The sequence below is a fragment of the Onychostoma macrolepis genome, chromosome 22, assembly GCF_012432095.1.
Source record: "Onychostoma macrolepis isolate SWU-2019 chromosome 22, ASM1243209v1, whole genome shotgun sequence".
Lineage (NCBI taxonomy): Eukaryota > Metazoa > Chordata > Actinopteri > Cypriniformes > Cyprinidae > Onychostoma > Onychostoma macrolepis.
In genome coordinates, this window is record NC_081176.1 from 15,762,496 (window position 1) to 15,781,010 (window position 18,515).

Here is an 18,515-nt window from a genome sequence, read left to right on the forward strand (position 1 = left end):
TTATTATTATTAAAATTAAAAATAGAATTGCTGTAATATTATTACATAAAATGATAGATAGATAGATAGAGTTGTTGTTATTATAGATGTTGATATAATATTATAATTATTAATATATAATTATATAATATAATATTTAATCATTATTATTATAACTGTAATACTAATATCATAATTATTAATATAAGAATAATAATTTTATTTTATTATTATTAAAATTAAAAATAGAATTACTGTAATACTATTACATAAAATTAGATAGATAGATAGATAGATAGATAGATAGATAGATAGATAGATAGATAGATAGATAGATAGATAGATAGGTTATTGTTATTATATCTGTTGATATTATTATTATTAATATATAATTATATAATATAATATTTAATAATAATTATTATTGATATGACTAACTGTAATACTAATATAATAATAATAATAGTATTATTATTAAAATTAAAAATAGAATTGCTGTAATATTAGTACATAAAATTATAGATAGATAGATAGATAGATAGATAGATAGATAGATAGATAGATAGATAGATAGATAGATAGATAGATAGATAGATGTTGTTATTATAGAGGTTGATATTATGATAATAATTATATAACAAATATGTAATGTAATATCATTTTTAATAATAATTATTATTGATATTACTATAACTGTAATACTAATATCATTAATAATAATAATAATAATTGAAAAACATCCTTAAAATTCATGTTACTGAATGTCACATTCTTGCATAATGTCAGTGTTACTTTGACAAAAGGGTATTTGTGTCCCATCCAAAACCATGGGCAAGGGGTAAAGTTGTCCTCCTCTTCCAGCTCTTTGGCCCCTTTCTGGATCGTTCATTAACCAGACATCACAGCCCGTGTTCTGGACATGATGTTCTGCTTTGGGAGGTTTTGAGAGTCATCTATTAAACTGTCTGTCTTATCAAGTTTTATTTGTATTAGTTGCTACATACTGCTGAAAGACCAAATGTCATGTTCATGCCTCAATTTTTAACCAAGCCGTTTTAAAAAATGCCAATGTATTCTGACTTTTTTGGGAGGGTTTCCCAAAGTCTGAACAATGTTTGATGAGAAACCCTCCCCAAAAGTAGTTATCTATGAAGACAAGAGAATCATTGCCAAATGACCTAAATCCAGCCCAGAGGACAGGTTAATTATTCAAAAGATATGTTTGCCAATGCTTTATAGGTTCCACGTTTGGGAGCCAGGGTAGTCAGTAGACGAGTGTGTGTGAGGAATGTTTGTGTTTTCTTGCAGTCATGGCTAAACTGGTGGAATGTGTACCCAATTTCTCAGAGGGGCGTAACAAGGAGGTAAGGTAAACACACAGACTGGTTCCACTGAAAAAGTCATTCGGTTCTGTTAACGGTTCTTCTGTCGATGTGGCCTGAACTTTATCAAGCGGCAACACAGCTAATGTAACCACTTACTTTTCAATGCAAAAGTAATGTGCAAGACTTCTGATTCCGCTGTTTGTCAATAACTAGAAAAATAAGAAAGTGCAGTAAACCGTATAAATTTACTGTATTTGAATCAAACACAAACACAAGCTGTGAATCGGTTTCCCAAACGAATCACTATAATGAGTCGGTTCTTCTTAATTCACAGCATGACCACTGTAGTCCGATTCCTGTAAAGGCAGTTCTTTTAGTGAATCGAACACTTATTTTCTGAAATAAATTATTGTTTAGTAGGTCTATTGTTTATAAATTAAGGCCAAGTAAACAAAAAAATGCCAAAAGACTGTGAAAGTGCATTAAAAGTCAGTGTATTCACCTTAATGTACCTTTTGCATTAATTGTTTTGAAATGTAGTGAATCAATTGCACACTTTAGAAAACTGAAAAAAAAATCATTAAACTATTAGCATTTTTGTATTGCAAACTTTGCGTGTCCCTTTATTTTATATTATAGAATTTATTATTTTTTATTTACATTAATAAGCTACACAAAGTTTTGACCAATGCAATATTTTAACCAATATGTAATATCCAGGTCATTGATGCCATAGCCGATGCCATCTCTGCCACGGAGGGCTGCAGTTTGCTGGACGTGGACCCAGGGTCTTCAACAAACAGGACGGTGTACACTTTTGTGGGGCCACCCATGGCTGTCATTGAGGGGGCGCTGAATGCCGCCCGTGTTGCGTTTAAACTCATAGACATGACCAAACACTCAGGTACAGCTGTGGAGATACTAGCAGATGTAGACATATCATTTTTCACATGGTTTGTAAAAATGATGTTTTTGAACAGGCGAACACCCTCGGATGGGTGCGATGGACGTGTGTCCCTTTATACCGGTGCAGAACGTCAGCATGGAGGAGTGTGTACAGTGTGCCAATGAATTTGGCCAGAGATTATCAGACATGCTCAATGTGCCTGGTGTGTTTGTACAAGCAAAGGTCATGCTGTTTGTTAGCTAAATTATTTGAGAATTGCTTCAGTTTTGACCTCCATGCTCCTTTGTTTCTCGTCTTTTAGTCTATCTCTACGGAGAGGCGGCTAGAAAAGAGAGCAGAAGGTCACTTCCCTCTGTCCGTGCAGGGGAATACGAAGCATTACCTGAGAAGGTAAGAACTCATCTAGACCTCAATTCTGTTCACTTCTTAGGCCTCGTAGACCTTCACGATCTTTACGATCTTCTTAAGGCCCGTTCACACCAAGTACGCTAACTATATTAGTGTCCACATTAGTGTACAATAACTTTCTGTTTATTATAAGCACGTACTGCAGTGTCACTTCAAATACTTGAGCTCGTCAAAGCAGGATGGATTCTGATCGGCTGTCAATGTTTTTATCATTCGTCATCTGAAAAAAAAAAAAACGCTCTGAAAGTCATTCCAACAATTTAGTTTCTCTGTCATTTTTTGCAATAATTAATTGGTTTGCCCTCAAGGTGGCAACACTGGCCCAGCCAGTTTGCAATTTTATCGCTTATAACTTCTGTTCATAATGCCTGTTTTTATTGCTTATAACTTCTGGAGAGAAATAGTGTAAACAGTGGCAAAGGATAAAACATTCTAGCAGTTTTGGAGAAAATTACTTTTTAAAAGTAATGCATTACAATATTGTGTTATTGCATGAAAAAGTAACTAATTGAGTTACTTAGTTACTTTTTATAGAAAGTAATGAATTCAGTTACTTTTTGTCACCTGGGCTTGCTTACTTGTTAAAAGTTATATTTTTGGCAACTGTTTTGGCCCAGTTTCTCTCAATACAGGGACAGGAGAGCTGTCAGTGAATAAATGGGAAAACAAAGTAACTCGTGTTGTGATACTTTACAACTTTAACAGAGTAACTCAGATGTGCTGTTGTAAATTTAAAAGTAATGCATTACTTTACTATTTACTTGAAAAAGTTATCTGATTACGTAACTTGTGTTACTTTGTAATGCGTTAACCCCAACACTGCATTCTAGTGCACGTTTCGAGCACCTGTTTTCGTGCATGCTATCAAATTGAGTATAGTTTTCGTGGAGTTTTGTACACACTTTAGCATTTAGTGATGTGTATATGCTTCAAACTGGACAGGGTTGAAACTTAACTAGTGTGTTATAGTTTGAAAGGCTACGTGTTCGGCAGTATGCATACGCTAAGCATTCACGTCAAAACTAAAGTATACTTTAAGCTTTAGTTTAAATGTTTACGAAGACATTTTTAAATGCTCAAAACTTCTGGACAGAAAAAGTCATGACTGCTCAAGAATGAAACTTTCTAGTGCACAAATGTCGAATGCCTGTTTTCGCACACGTTTTCATATTCGGCTGTATGCTAAGTGTTCGCGTTGTTGTTTACCATCTTGCCTGAAAAATATGATTTTTATTGTCAATTTTTCATTTATTTTTGCTAATAATGTTAATGAATGATTACATTAACATGCACATCCTACTACGCTGTAATTAATACGGGGAGTAGCTAGAAACTAGCGACCTCTCCTGGTTGGGGTTAGTATTAACGTCATAAACTGAAAGCAATCTTTCCGTGATTTTCAAATGTTTTATAATTGATCGTCCGAGTATTATATGGTCCAGCGGGACGTAGCCTATTTAAATACATTGCCATGGGCCACCAGCTACCAGCTACCCATCCCTGCGCTAATGTATGTTCAAATGTATGTTTTCTAATAGGTTTACTTTTAGTTAGTTAGCCTATTTGATGCTATAAAAATGGGGTGTGGTGTCATGATTGGGAGCTCGTGATTGGGTCTGTGGGAGTTTGGGCGGGACTTTGATACCGTAGCTTCACCTCACGATTACTCCTGCGTAGACTCTGGCTCCAAATAACGGCATTTTCACAAGATGACAGGGATCATACAGGGATGTTTTGGCTTCACTTTTCTATAGTGGAAGAAAGTAGAGACTCGTCGTCCATATTTTTTAAAGTCTATGGTTCCAACACTATAATAACGGATGCATATGGACCAGACAGCTAGGTCTGTCTGAAAATATTAATAAGCATAAGAACTCATGATTTGAGTAACAAGCTGAGGTAATCAAAAACCAAATTTGTCTTTGCCAGTAAGAGAAGGGGAAGGGGTTGCTGAGCTGACATATAAAAATAACCAATCATTTTAGAGGAAAATGCTGCGTAATCATATTATCTTTGCCATGTGCCTATTCTTTATAAACTGTTGTACCCTTTTCACTCGGGGAGGGGGGGGGGGAACCTAGATTTCTTAGTCCCAAGTGATAAGGTTCATAAGGATTCAAGACATCGTCTGACTCAGTGAGACTCTTAGATGTTGGGTAGCTGTAATTTTTTACTGAATTGGTTAAACTGGTTCTCCAGTGCAGTCAGAGCTATTGCTATTGTGGCCAGAGAAGTCACCCAAGGATAATTTTTGGTGTTGGGAAACACCAGGTTTAATGTGAGTCAGGTGCGTAGGGGAATTTCTACCGTAACGTCAAAACTGAAGTATAGTTTGGGCACACTTTCTCATTCGGATGTATGCATATGCAAAGCTTTTGCATCAAAATTTTTAGTCTTCATACATGTTTTCTAAATTCTGAGGAACAGTACTGCTTTATGTGCCATGTATGTGTAAACACCTTAAGTTCAAGAAATGTATTTTATTTTTTGGACCTCTTTCCCCAGTTAAAAAAGAGCGATTGGGCCCCTGAATACGGCCCTGCCACCTTCGTCCCTTCTTGGGGCGCCACAGTCACCGGCGCCCGAAAGTTTCTCATCGCCTACAACGTGAACCTTCTGAGCACTAAGGAACAGGCTCACAGAATCGCACTGGATATTAGAGAACAGGGCCGTGGAAAAGATCAGGTATGTCTGTGTGTGACGTCACTGGGTCGGTCTAGGTTTTCAGTGTGCGTCAAATCTCGAACTTGAGAATAAAGGCAATCTGACCTAATTATACGTATCACTTCCCTGAGGATTTGATTATGTTCTTATTCCTGTTAATTCACTGAATGTTCCTTCTGCAGCCTGGGCTTCTGAGAAAGGTTCAGGGAATGGGATGGTACTTGGAAGAGGCCAACCTTGCTCAGGTGTCCACCAACATCCTGGACTTTGAGGTGACGCCCATGCACATGGTCTATGAGGAGATCTGTAGAGATGCCAAGGCGAGTTCATTTTCAAACCTGAATCAGAATCATTTGAAATTGAATGAGAAGTGAATCGGATTTGTGTTTGTTCTACCTGTCCAGGATTTGAACCTTCCAGTGGTGGGGTCCCAGATAGTCGGTCTGATTCCTCTGAAGGCGATGCTGGACTGTGCGGACTTCTACATCCAAAAAGAAAAGCTCTTCATTATGGAAGAGGAGCACAAAATCCGACTGGTGGGTTAAAATGAACACGGTCAAACATTCAACACAGCAGCAAAAAAAAAAAAAGGTCTGATTTCATTCCTCTTTCATTATTCTGTCAGGTTATCAGCAAATTAGGACTCGACTCCTTGGGGCCATTTGTTCCAAAGGAGAGAATCATAGAGTAAGACCCAAGATGCATTATTTATAGTGAAAATAATTGACATTCTTTTTCTGTTTGGCTTCTCAGTGATGTCTAACAGGAGCACTGTATCTGATTGGTTGATGCTGAGTTTAGGTATATGGTACGGGACAATCAGGACGATGGCCGGCTTGTGTCTCTGTCTCTACAGAAGTTCATCCACAGTGTTGGGGCCAGAACAGCGGCTCCTGGTGGAGGGTCCGTTTCTGCTGCAATCGCTGCTATGGTAATCATGAAGATTATGATTTTATTATTTATATTTATATTAATTTATATATAGAATTACCTTAAATTTTCATACTGACTGTATATTTTTATATACTGATTGTATTATTTGTAAATTTCTATTATATATTTGTATATTTATATTACATATTTTTAAATATATTAATAAAAATATTATATTTTTATTAATATATTTAAAATATATAATATAAAATATGTATTTTAATATACACTGTATTAAAAAATACAGTGTTTAACTATATTTTTATTAATATTTAAAAGTTTTTAAAATAATTTGTTAGTGTGTGTGTCTATATATATATATATATATATATAGACACACACACACACACACATAATATGAAAAATACTAATTTTGATTCATAACATTTATACATCATATATAAACACACATACATGCAGTGTTTTCTAAGGTATTTATAGTATTATAACATTTTAAACGAATATATGAATATTCATATAATTATATATATATATATATATATATATATATATATATATATATATACACACACACACACATATATATGGGCCTATATTTTAAAAAAGAAAAGAATTATCATAATTATAATATATTTAATATATAATATTTATATGTATTTTAAATATATAGGATTTATAGTATATTGCATACCATCTTTAAATAAATATTCATATATAATATTCATAAATTATCCTAATACTTTTATTTTATATGTATTTTAAAATTGAATATATATATATATATATATATATATATATATATATATATATATATATACACACACACACACACACACAGTATAGAGAGAGAGGACATAATACATTATACAATATATTATGTATATTTTGCGTTCTTATATTATGTATATTCTATATGTTGTACACTATATATATTAATAAAAACTATTTTTTATCGTTTTTTTAGTTTATTTTTCAGAATATATATATATATATATACACACACACACACACACACACACATACACACACACACGTATATATTCTGAATATATAATAATTGCATTATATATTATATATATTATTTATCTTTATGTGTATTTGTCTCATTGTAAGGGTGCAGCTCTGGGTTGCATGGTCGGTCAGATGACATACGGGAAGAAGCAGTTTGAGTCTCTGGATGCGGACATGAGGAAACTCATTCCTCCATTTCATGAAGCCATGAACGACTTACTATTAAAAGTGGACGCTGATTCAATGGCTTTTAACAGCTACATGGTACATATAAAATTGCTGTAAAATATGTCTAGATGATTTCTCCTTGTCATGCACAAAGAATGTGCTAATTATTTTCTTGCGTGATTTTCATTACAGGCTGCTCTGAAATTGCCCAAAGGCGCACCTGAGGAACTCAAAAGGTACAGTTAATCGCCTCTGTGAAGTTCAAACAAACAAAAACATCCTTCCAATCCATCAAACTAGAGACAATACATGTCACCCGAAAACTAAGGTACATTCTGTATCATGTTAAACCAGTTTAAGCATTTCATGCTTCACAAAAAGAAACAGGAAAGACTAGACATATATTTGCAGAGTACAGCCTGATGATATAACTACCACGGTACACAACTTGCATTTGACTGCCAAAGTAAATTCCTCTTTAGTTGTAGAATGCAAATTACAATTGCATTGGCAAAAACACACATAAACATGGCACTGTAGCTAAGACAACCTTTCCAAATTTCTATTTATTTTAAGGTGGAACTGAATAACTGAATGTTGTTCTTTGACTGTACAGGAGGGAGGAAGCCATGCAGGAGGGTTTGAAGGCAGCGGTGGGTGTCCCTTTGTCTCTGGCTGAGAGAATAAACACACTGTGGCCCGTTCTCAAAGAGATGGTAAAATACGGAAATGTGGCATGTAAATCAGACATTCAGGTGAGACTGGACTATAAAAAAAATGAAAACATGTAATTTTTTATGGTTGTGATGACACACACAAAACGAAAAAACATCCTTTCAAGCAAAGCACTTTCCACTGAGAGTAAAATGCTGATTTTGCATTTGGAAAAATGAAAAATAACATGACTTTGACGGTCATAAATAAGCTGATATCAGCATTTATTTAAATGCATGATTACCGTCATGTGCAGGTAGCAGCGAAAGCTTTGGAAACAGCAGTATTTGGAGCGTATTACAATGTTATTATAAACCTGAAGGACATCAAGGATGCTTCATTCAGGGCTGCCGTGAGTATCAGAAAACATTCAACTGCTATTGTAAATCTAGGTCAGGGCTCCCATAGTGCATTTTAATAACCCACACTTTTTTCTGCATTTAAGAACCACGTTAAGTGATACGAAACTTGTTTTGAGGAACTCATAAATGTCAAAGAGCCAATTGGAATTGTTCCTGGTGATCATGGTAGTTTTTGTGGTTTGTTGCTTTTTAGACTGAAACGAAAGTGTCTGCGCTGTTAAAGAACGCCAGAGAAAACGCTAACATAGCGCTGCAGACGGCCGACCAGAGGAAATGATGCAGACTGTAACTTACAACAAATCAAATGAAGACTGATGTGCAACTTAAAACCCTCTTGTGCACAACCCACAGACTCCCATCGTAAGTGCATTAATCGCACTTTATAACCACTTTACAAACATGAATGATAAATAAAAATTGTGCGGCTTGTTCAGGAGAGAGATTTTGGCGAAAACACTTACAACTAAAGGTGGGACCAGAAGTGTGGATGTGCTTTTTTGACATAAGTAAACAGCCAGAAGACCATAGAAACAACTTTTCAACACATTGGCAACCATCCAAAATATCTTAGGATAATAGCAACAAGGATGGCACAGACACTGTCTCATATGTCTCATATTTCAACAGACAGTGTAGAAATACCTTTCTTGCCATTTCCAAGTAACTGATAATGTAATCAATTAACTGTAATGTAACACTCTTTAGGTATGCAAAAGAGCCTGACATTTTTCATTAATTAAAAAAACTAACAAAAGAAGAGTTGTTGTTTGTGCTTTCGTATTTTGAATAAGCAGACTCGCCCATTGTCTGAACGCAATGTAGATCTCATAGTTGTAATGATAGTAAACACACCAAGCTGTTTTTACTATCACAAGATGTAGAGTAACATGCACCCAATGAACTGAACAAATATCCAACAGATTAATCAATTTGGCTTGATCTTTCCAAATATCTCATTAAAACACAGCTTTATTCTCCATTACACCTGCTTTTATCTCTCTGAGGAGTGTTAGTTTTTGTTTGTTCTGAAAGACCTTGATGATCCACCAGCAGGTGGTGCTGTGACTGACCCACCAAAGGCCACCCTTAATATCCCACTTCCTCTGTCCTTGCCTAGCTGTCATCTGTTGTTATTTATGCATCTATTAAAGCTGCACTGCTGGAAAAAAGAGAGATAGATAGAGCAGAGGCATCTGTATCTGCAGTTGCTACAGAACAGCTGTGGCAATAATGTCCTCAGTCACCAGCTCTGCATATTCCAGAGGCAATCCATCACCAAAACACAATGCTACAAGCTATAACTGTGGTCTAAAAGTGAAGAAAGCCCATTCGCCAATATAAAAATGGTGCTGTTTCCTCATACACCCATTTACAGGTGTTAATGCAGAAAATATTTTGTATAAAACACTATCAAACACTTGGATACACACTTAAAACAACCTAACCTACGTCTTTGTAATTTGTGTTCCGAAGATGAACGGTCTTATGGGTTTGGAACAACATGAGGGTGAGTAATTAATGGCAGGATTTTCATTTTTGGGTGAACTATCCCTTTAATGTGTTGTGACAGATCGCTGTAGTTCAAGCTGCACGTGAACCAATCATCGCTTCCTCTTTAGTAGTTATAGCGTGAAATAAACATGAATGAACATCAGAAGGTATATTGTTTCAGCCGCGAAAAGACGTCAATACTCTGTTTTTCAAGTTCAAGTCCACCAACGTTAATCTACTCTCCTGTCTGGTTTGTTTGTCGGACAAAAATGGCATTATGATCACCTGTCAATCAAGCTCTGCGTGATGGGTCAACTGTATAACGTCAAGCTAAAAACACTCAAAACCCATAGAAACACTATATCAACCATATAGCAACACTTTAAAAACCTTTCATAAACAACATAGCAACCCAACTCTAACACTATATAACACTCAGTGTTGGGGAGTAACTAGTTACATGTAACGGGATTACGTAATTTAACCCTTTGATGCACTACATGGGTCTAAAGTGACCCAACTGAGTTTATTTTTTCTATATCTTTGCATAAAATTCATTTCATCATTCAGAATTCCAGGAATTTCTCAATTAACTTGTTTTTGATCATCACATATTCTTATTTTTGAATAAAAATCGTTTTTGTGTCACTACCCTTCTAATGCACAACATGGGTCTAAAATGACCCGTATTAATTTCCTATGTTATTTCAGTCATGGCTGAGTGAATCTTTGCTGAATATTTAAAAGAAATGCATTTTATCATTTATTTTTCCAGGTATTCATTAAATATCTTGTTTTTGATTTCCACAAATCATTGTTTATTTTTCCTTTCTTCACTTTATAAAAAAACACAGTTTTTGTATTTCTATATCAGTTTTACACACATGGGTCAAAAATGACCCATATAGAAACCTTTGATTATTTGCAATTTTTTTGCAAGTAGGAACATATTTACTGCAGAAAACTATTCACCTGCCCCACATTTCACAACTCAACATGGTATCTTTCGTATAATTGATGCATTTAGTCTTATTTTATAATTTATTACCACAGAAAATATTTGATATACTGTGGAAGATAACTGGACATAATATTTGAATGTTAGGCCAAGGTTACCTTGACCTTTAAATGTCCAATACTATTAACTAGTTTGTTGTTAATATATTCCATTTTAGATAACTAATGTTAGCTAGGTCAACAAAATAAGAGTCAAAATAATATAATACATACAAGTATATATCATTGCTGTCAGGCAGAAACCTAGTATCTCCATATTTCATCATTTTCATTTTTTGTCATAAATCAGTGCTATTGGTCACCTTTTATGTCTGTCAGTGTTTCTGAAAAGTAGTGGTTTTGGACATACACGGTTTCTGTCTGACAACGAACATATAATCAGTGTATACATGGATCAACTGCTTGTTGTGCATTTGAACATTTTTCTTTTGATTTTCTTTATCCAGAGTGTTAGTATGGCTGAGCCCAGATATTCTAGATTAACGGCTGAAATATTTATAGAGATGCTGCATGATGAGGAAGATCAGACAATTCTTAGTCCTGATACAGAGTCTGAAATATCTGATGCTTATGACCTAGACTATGTGCCACAGGGTCAATCTGGAGTTGTGGGTGTAAATCCAGCTCTCCTAGATGAAGAAGACTCTGTGATGACACTGAAGACTTGTCTGATGAGTTCTCTGAAGAGGAAACTCAGACCCAGTCCAATAGATTGAGTAAAAATGGTTTGCATCTACTCATGTAAGCAGAGAACATGTGCTGGATGTTACCACTCTGAATGCCTACACCAGGAGCAGCCAATGTTGGTCCTGGAGAGCCACAGTCCTGCAGACTTAAGCTGGCAGCACACTAGACGATTTTCAAATCTTAACAGATTTTAAAACCATGGGAGACCACAGACATGAAGACAGTTCAACTGATTTTTAGCCTTATAATCCTCTGAACGCACACACCAGACAATTCAACCAGACCAGGAGACCACACACTTGATGATTGTAGGAACGATTTCACAGTCACACGAGATCTCACTGACACTCGCAAGATCAAATGTGACTAGAGAAGAAAAACAAATAGAGGACAATCAACATTGTCAGCTGGTTCTGCTGGCGTGTATTCTGTTTCACAGTGAAAAACAAAGTATAGAAAAGAATATGGATGATATTCTCTGCTTTCACGTCATGTTTGTGGCTGCACACCGGTTAAGGCTAGAAGGGATACGTATGGCGCTACTGGGCATACGCACATCAACACAGCGTAATTTTTGTCACACTGTACAACAATAATTACTATTTTTTCATTCTAACAAGCCGCGAATTGGGCGGGGGTGCAAATCGGCTTAAAATCGGCCTTAAAATCCTCTAGTCTGCAGCCAGCCTTATAAGGCTAAAAATCGGTTGAACTGTCTTCATGTCTGTTGTCTCCCATAGTTTAGAATCGTTTAAGATTTGAAAATCGTATAGTGTGCAGCCAGCTTAAAGCTCCAACCCTAATCAAACACACCTGAACAAGCTAATCAAGGTATAAGGGTTACTGGGAAGCGAGGCATGAAATAACAAATGAAAACGGGTCATTTTAGACCCATGTTGCGCATTAGAAGGGGTTTTCATAGCGTGTGCATCAAAGGGTTAATTACAAAATAAATGTAACTGTAATCTATTACAGTTACTTAAGAAAATGTTAATGATTACAAAGGGGGTTACATCTGAATATTTTCTGTAAAAAGTTAGGATAAGTTGAATAATATTAATTTGTTGCTTTGCCTGTTTTTGATGTGCACGATGCCTCCTGCCATTTAAAGGCCATTTAATAAAGTGATGGTATTCTGAGTTTAACCCTGCCTGCATAAAATGTTTGAAAATGATTAACAGTTAAAAACATCCATTAGAAATTTAGAAAGGTAATCAAAAAGAAATCAAATTTAATCAGTAACATTACTTTAAAAGTAATCGAAATAGTTACACCACTTATTACATTTTAAATAAGGTAGCTTGTAATCTGTAACCTATTACATTTGCAAAGTAACTTTCCCAACACTGATAACATTAACTATAACACCCAAGCAACAACATGATGACATCCTGAAAAGAAATTACCCTAGAAATTACATAGCAACAGGATAAAATTCTCTCTATCAACCTCGTAGCAACCAGCTAGAAATTCTATCAAACCACATATAACACTGCTGAAAGCTTTGAGAGCAACCTACGTAACAACTAACCTAGCAACCACCCTAGCAAATACCCATAATGCACAACATGCAAACACTCCAAAAAGAACACTCAGAACACCCTCTCAGTAGCACTTGGGTGCATCAGAATTGAATCGATAATTATGAATTATCTAATTAAATTCGTATGATATTTAGGGTATTTGCATAAAAAAATTTATGGAACAAAACAAATACAACTGAAAATCCTCAAATCAAAACCTAAAGTCCTGAACCTTTCTGCGCTGTCTCATCTGGACTTGTTCCTATCAATCCCACCAATCATACGATATCTAACAGCAGGGAATCTTAAGTATAAAACTGCCTGGGAGGCTGAACATCTGTCCGGTGCTGTTTGGAGAGATTGCATAAAGGCCCTCTGTTTCCAAATGCGTAAACGTCTGCAAAGACGCATCAGAAAACATGTTTATCCTTCTTTATCTGAGCTTTTGGAGTGTGTTGGGGTCTCACAGTCAGACCTTGAGCTTAACAGCAGCAACAACAACAACATCGCAAGCATTTGTGACACCTGGAGAAGACAACGACCAATGCACGACCTGTCAGTTTAGACAGCAGAGTAAACTCATGCGCCTGCACTCCATTAAGTCTCAGATTTTGAGCATCCTGCGTCTAGAACAAGCTCCGAATATCAGCAGAGACACGGTCAAGCTACTCTTACCCAAGGCACCTCCTCTGCAGGAGCTCCTGAATCAGTACGACCAGAACGGAGGCATTAGTGAGGATGAGGAACAAGGCAGCAGTGAGACCATCATTACCATGGCCACAGAACGTAAGTACCAAGATGCACTGCAATATAGAATGACCACAAACGTATGTGGACACAAAAGTCACACTTAGAATGTTACTTCTGTGAAAGTTCGACCATCATTTGCAGATGCTACTTTGTTTGTTATTTTGTTATTGAATGCAATGACATTCATACTTTTTGAAGTGTGGCTTAAGTGTCTAAATACATTTGAGGGCCATTGTATTATCTGAAAGGGTTGACTATGAACCGACTATGGTTCATTCATTCAGCTGTTGTTGGACGATGGCCAAAGGCAACAGACCTTGTTTTACGCAAAGCTGAGCACCAAGAGGAAACATACAAAGCACATTTGCCTGTGAAAATAAGGGCTCTTTTCAAAGAGTTTCAATGGAAACCTTAGTTTCTGCCAAAATACAGTAGTTCCTCCATTAATGTTACATCGAACTGTGGTGATTTATATTTTCCAACAGTGTCAGCAGAAAAAGAGAGTAAAGAAAGATTAATAAAGGTTCTTATACTGCTTGGAGAATTTTAATTTTGTAGCAGTAGCTCTAGCAATAATAGGATTTTGGCAGCCCCTGGAGATTTTAATTCCAAATGTACTAATAAAACATACCTACCTGGAATTTTCAGGTGATCGGTTTTTTTAGGGTTGGAACTAAAATTTGCAGGAAAGGGTTCCCAGGAGCATATTTGCTTTGTTTAGGGATGGTGCAACATCTTGTCAGTGGGGCTGTTGTACTCTTAAAGGGACAACTTTGAAGCTTATCTACCTTTGAAAGGTGCATATTAGTACATTCGAGTAGTAATATGTACCCTTAAGGTACTACTGTGAACCTTTAGGAGTAAATAAGCTGCTAAGTTTCATTTAAGGGTACTGACCTAGCAACGATTTCTTGTACCCCTAAAGCAGGGTTCCTCAAATCTTGCCCAGGAGGGCCAATGCCCTGCAGAGTTTAACTCTAACCTTAATCAAACACACCTGAGCAAGCTCATCAAGTTCTTCAGGATCTCTAGAAAATCACAGGTAAGTAAGTTTGAAGAGGGTTTGAGCTAAACTCTGCAGGGCAGTGGCCCTCCAGGATGGATTTGAGGAACCCTGCCCAAAGGTACAATTTTTGCACAGTTTATTTTCTGAGAGTGTAAGGTGAAAAAGGTGTACATGGTCTTAGTAAATTTAATACTTTGCAGCTCAAGCCTTCACACATCTTGAGGGAATGCCGAAGTGTTGCATGTTCTCACTGAGCCCAAAGATTATGCCTAACAGCATCCTCAAGGCCCTGCTCTGGATCTACCTCCGACCAGCTGAGGAGCCAACCACAGTCTTCATCCAGATATCTCACCTAAAGTCTTTATCTGAAGGGAGCAACCACTCAAGAATACGAGCCCAAAAAATTGATGTGAATGCCCGGACAAACTCCTGGCAGCACATCAACATGAAGCAGCTGTTGCAGTTGTGGCTCAAACAGCCTGAGAGTCACTTTGGGATAGAAATCAAGGCCTTTGATGCAAATGGGAATGATTTGGCTGTGACCTCCGCAGAATCTGGAGAAGAAGGACTGGTAAGTCATTGCATGCATTGGTACTTAGGTCCATGCTTCTTTAGGAGATAACAAAGTATATTTGGCTTGTCAAATGCTGGACAAACTTTGATCTGCCAAAGATTTATGAAAGTGTAGCTCCAACCCTGATCATACACACGTGAACCAACTAATTAAAGGGATAGTTCATCCAAAAATGGATAACATTTGGTCATTAATTAGTCACCCGCATGTCGTTCCAAACCGTAAGACCTTCGTTCATCTTCAAAACACAATTTAAGATATTTTGGAGGACAAGGTATGTTCAAACTCCACAAAGAGCCATAATACGCTTGAACATTTGATTGGTAAGGCTTGTTTGGCTTGTTATTGCAATTAATGTCAAGTATGTGCTTAATTGCACTGTATGTGCTTAATGACTCAGCTAATCATTCCTACGTACGCCCTTTCAGCAACCCTTCCTGGAGGTGAAAATATCAGACACTGGCAAGCGGACCAGACGGGACACCGGCCTCGATTGTGATGAGCATTCCACCGAGTCACGCTGCTGCCGGTATCCACTCACCGTTGACTTCGAGGAATTCGGTTGGGACTGGATAATTGCTCCCAAGCGCTACAAGGCCAATTACTGCTCCGGTGAATGTGTGCAGAAGTACCCCCACAGTCACATCGTCAACAAGGCCAACCCTCGGGGCAGCGTAGGCCCCTGCTGCACACCCACCAAGATGTCACCCATAAACATGCTGTATTTCAATGACCGTGAGCAGATAATCTACGGAAAAATCCCTTCAATGGTCGTGGACCTTTGTGGCTGCTCTTGAGCTTCTTGAGTAGCTACGACAGCAAGCCCTCACTGCTCTGGACCAGAGGGGAAGTGAAAATAACCTTTACCTTGTCCCTGACAAAATAGTTCCTGCTAAAACAACTGACCACACCAGGATCCCAACAAACCAATTTATCCAATTCTTTTAGTTCGTTCTCATCGACTTTTGCACACAAGGACAATAGTACCAAGGTGACAAGGCTTTCTATGTTTATGAAGGTATAAGGCTTCCTCTGTGAATGCATTTGAGCATAGAGATGACCTGATGGGCTTTACCAGCTTGATATCAGAATGTAAAAATTGCAAAAAGTACTTATAAGTTTTAAATTAATGTCAAAGGGGGTTGTATAGTTGATTATTTATATAAAGTCACTTATCCCTCAGTGACCCAAAAACAGGAACACTGACCCAGAAACTCACTCAACATGACGTCCAAACAATAGACTTTAGGAATTCTGCAGTTTCAAAGTATATGGGTAGTTGACATAATGTAGGGATAAGAGAACTCTGTTATTGCTGTAACTGGTCATAATTTTTACATTTACAAATAATCTTTAAATGCTTTTTAGACATTGCTGGAACATGTCAACTACCCAAAAGCCTGCATCTTCTGTTTCTTTCCAAAAAACACTGATTAAATTGCCAATTCACTAGTTAGCCTACATAATGTCATAGGCACACACCTACACATAGATAAACATAGATATGTTTTTTAAAAACATGGAACTAATTGTATAGATTCCACGGTTCAAAATCATGTTGTAGTTTTGATCTGATGTACCAAGTAAAAATGCCTGTTATTGATGTCTCTTGAGTTGTTTTCGCGTGTCCTTAAAGGACCTCTTCAGTGTTGTCCCTTCATAACCCTTAACAGAGTGTTACCACTGACACCATTCCAAGCATGTGGAGCACATTATGGCCCTCAAAAGCAACAAACCCATATTCCATGGAAGCTAAAACCTCTCTTCTGTTATTTTGTTCTCTGGAGGGCTCCCCTGTGGGATGGAGGCCCCGTGGGGCTACAACAGTAGAAGTCTGTCCCCAGGACAATGAGTGCACTTAGAAACGTCTTTATTTGATTTTTTCAAAAAGGTTTTTGCATATCATTTATCTGTCTGATTCAATATTAACAGTTAGGGGGGGTTGTATAGTTGATATACTGTGTGTATATACATAAATATCTATGTGTGTGTATATATATATATATATATATATATATATACACTCTTAAAAATAAAGGTGCTTCACGATGCCATAGAAGAACCTTTTTGTCTAAATGGTTTCATAAAGAACCTTTAACATCTGAAGAACCTTTCTGTTTCACAAAAGTTTATTTGTGGTGAAAGAAGGTTTTTCAGATTATAAAAAGGTAAGAAAGAGATGGTTCTTTAAAGAACCTTTGACTGAATGGTTCTTCTATGGCATCGCTTGAAGAACCTTTTGAAGCACCTTTATTTTTAAGAGTGTACATATATATATATATATATATGTGTGTGTGTATATATATATATATATATATATATATATATATATATATACACACACACATACATACAGTATAATATATATATATATATATATATATATATATATAGTTCAAGTTCAAGTTCATTTATCAAGCACATTAAAAAACAGCCACAAGACCAAAGTGCTGTACAATTAAAATCAAACCATAAACACATAAAACAGGGATAATAAAACATATACATTTCGAGCCAAAAGGAATGACAGATAAAAAATCTTAAAACAGAGTAATAATCCAGACCATAATACAGTGTAATAAGAGAGGGATATTAGTAGGCCAGTGCAAACAAGTGAGTTTTTAAGAGTGATTTAAAAATGGGTAGGGAAGGTGCCACTCTAATCTCAGGCGGCAGATTGCTCCATAACCGACGCCCAACCACAGAGAAAGCTCGATCCCCCCTACGTTTAAGTCTGGACTGTGGGACTAAAAGGAGATTCTGATCAATGGATCTTAGACTTCTAGTGGGAGTATAAAAATGCAACAGCTCTGAAAGATAACTAGGGGCTTGGTTATGTAAAGATTTATACACCAATAAAAGAATTTTAAAATCGATTCTGAATTAAATAGGCAGCCAGTGAAGGGCCCTCAGTATAGGGGTGATGTGGTCACATTTGCGACTATTTTGAATAAATCTAGCAGCAGCATTTTGGACCAATTGTAGGCGAGTGATTTGAGATTTTGAAATACCGCAATATACTGAGTTGCATTAAT

General features: G+C 36.5%; 2 protein-coding genes across 2 annotated transcripts; both read left to right on the top strand.

Annotated features, from left to right (window-relative positions):
* Positions 1–1,187: 1,187 nt before the first annotated feature.
* ftcd (formimidoyltransferase cyclodeaminase) lies at positions 1,188–9,189 on the top strand. The gene is made up of 14 exons (XM_058760945.1): positions 1,188–1,343; positions 2,025–2,208; positions 2,285–2,413; positions 2,513–2,601; positions 5,125–5,304; positions 5,466–5,603; positions 5,688–5,819; positions 5,909–5,970; positions 6,085–6,214; positions 7,291–7,452; positions 7,549–7,592; positions 7,973–8,111; positions 8,327–8,422; positions 8,626–9,189. Exons 1-14 carry the CDS (start codon positions 1,290–1,292, stop codon positions 8,707–8,709), a joined length of 1,623 nt encoding a protein of 540 aa, XP_058616928.1. The 5' UTR covers positions 1,188–1,289; the 3' UTR covers positions 8,710–9,189.
* A 141-nt stretch (positions 9,190–9,330) lies between these two features.
* Positions 9,331–17,083, top strand: mstna (myostatin a). Its single transcript, XM_058760946.1, has 3 exons — positions 9,331–13,936; positions 15,107–15,477; positions 15,909–17,083. The coding sequence occupies exons 1-3, from the start codon at positions 13,570–13,572 to the stop codon at positions 16,275–16,277; spliced, it is 1,107 nt and encodes a 368-aa protein (XP_058616929.1). The 5' UTR covers positions 9,331–13,569; the 3' UTR covers positions 16,278–17,083.
* Positions 17,084–18,515: the final 1,432 nt, after the last annotated feature.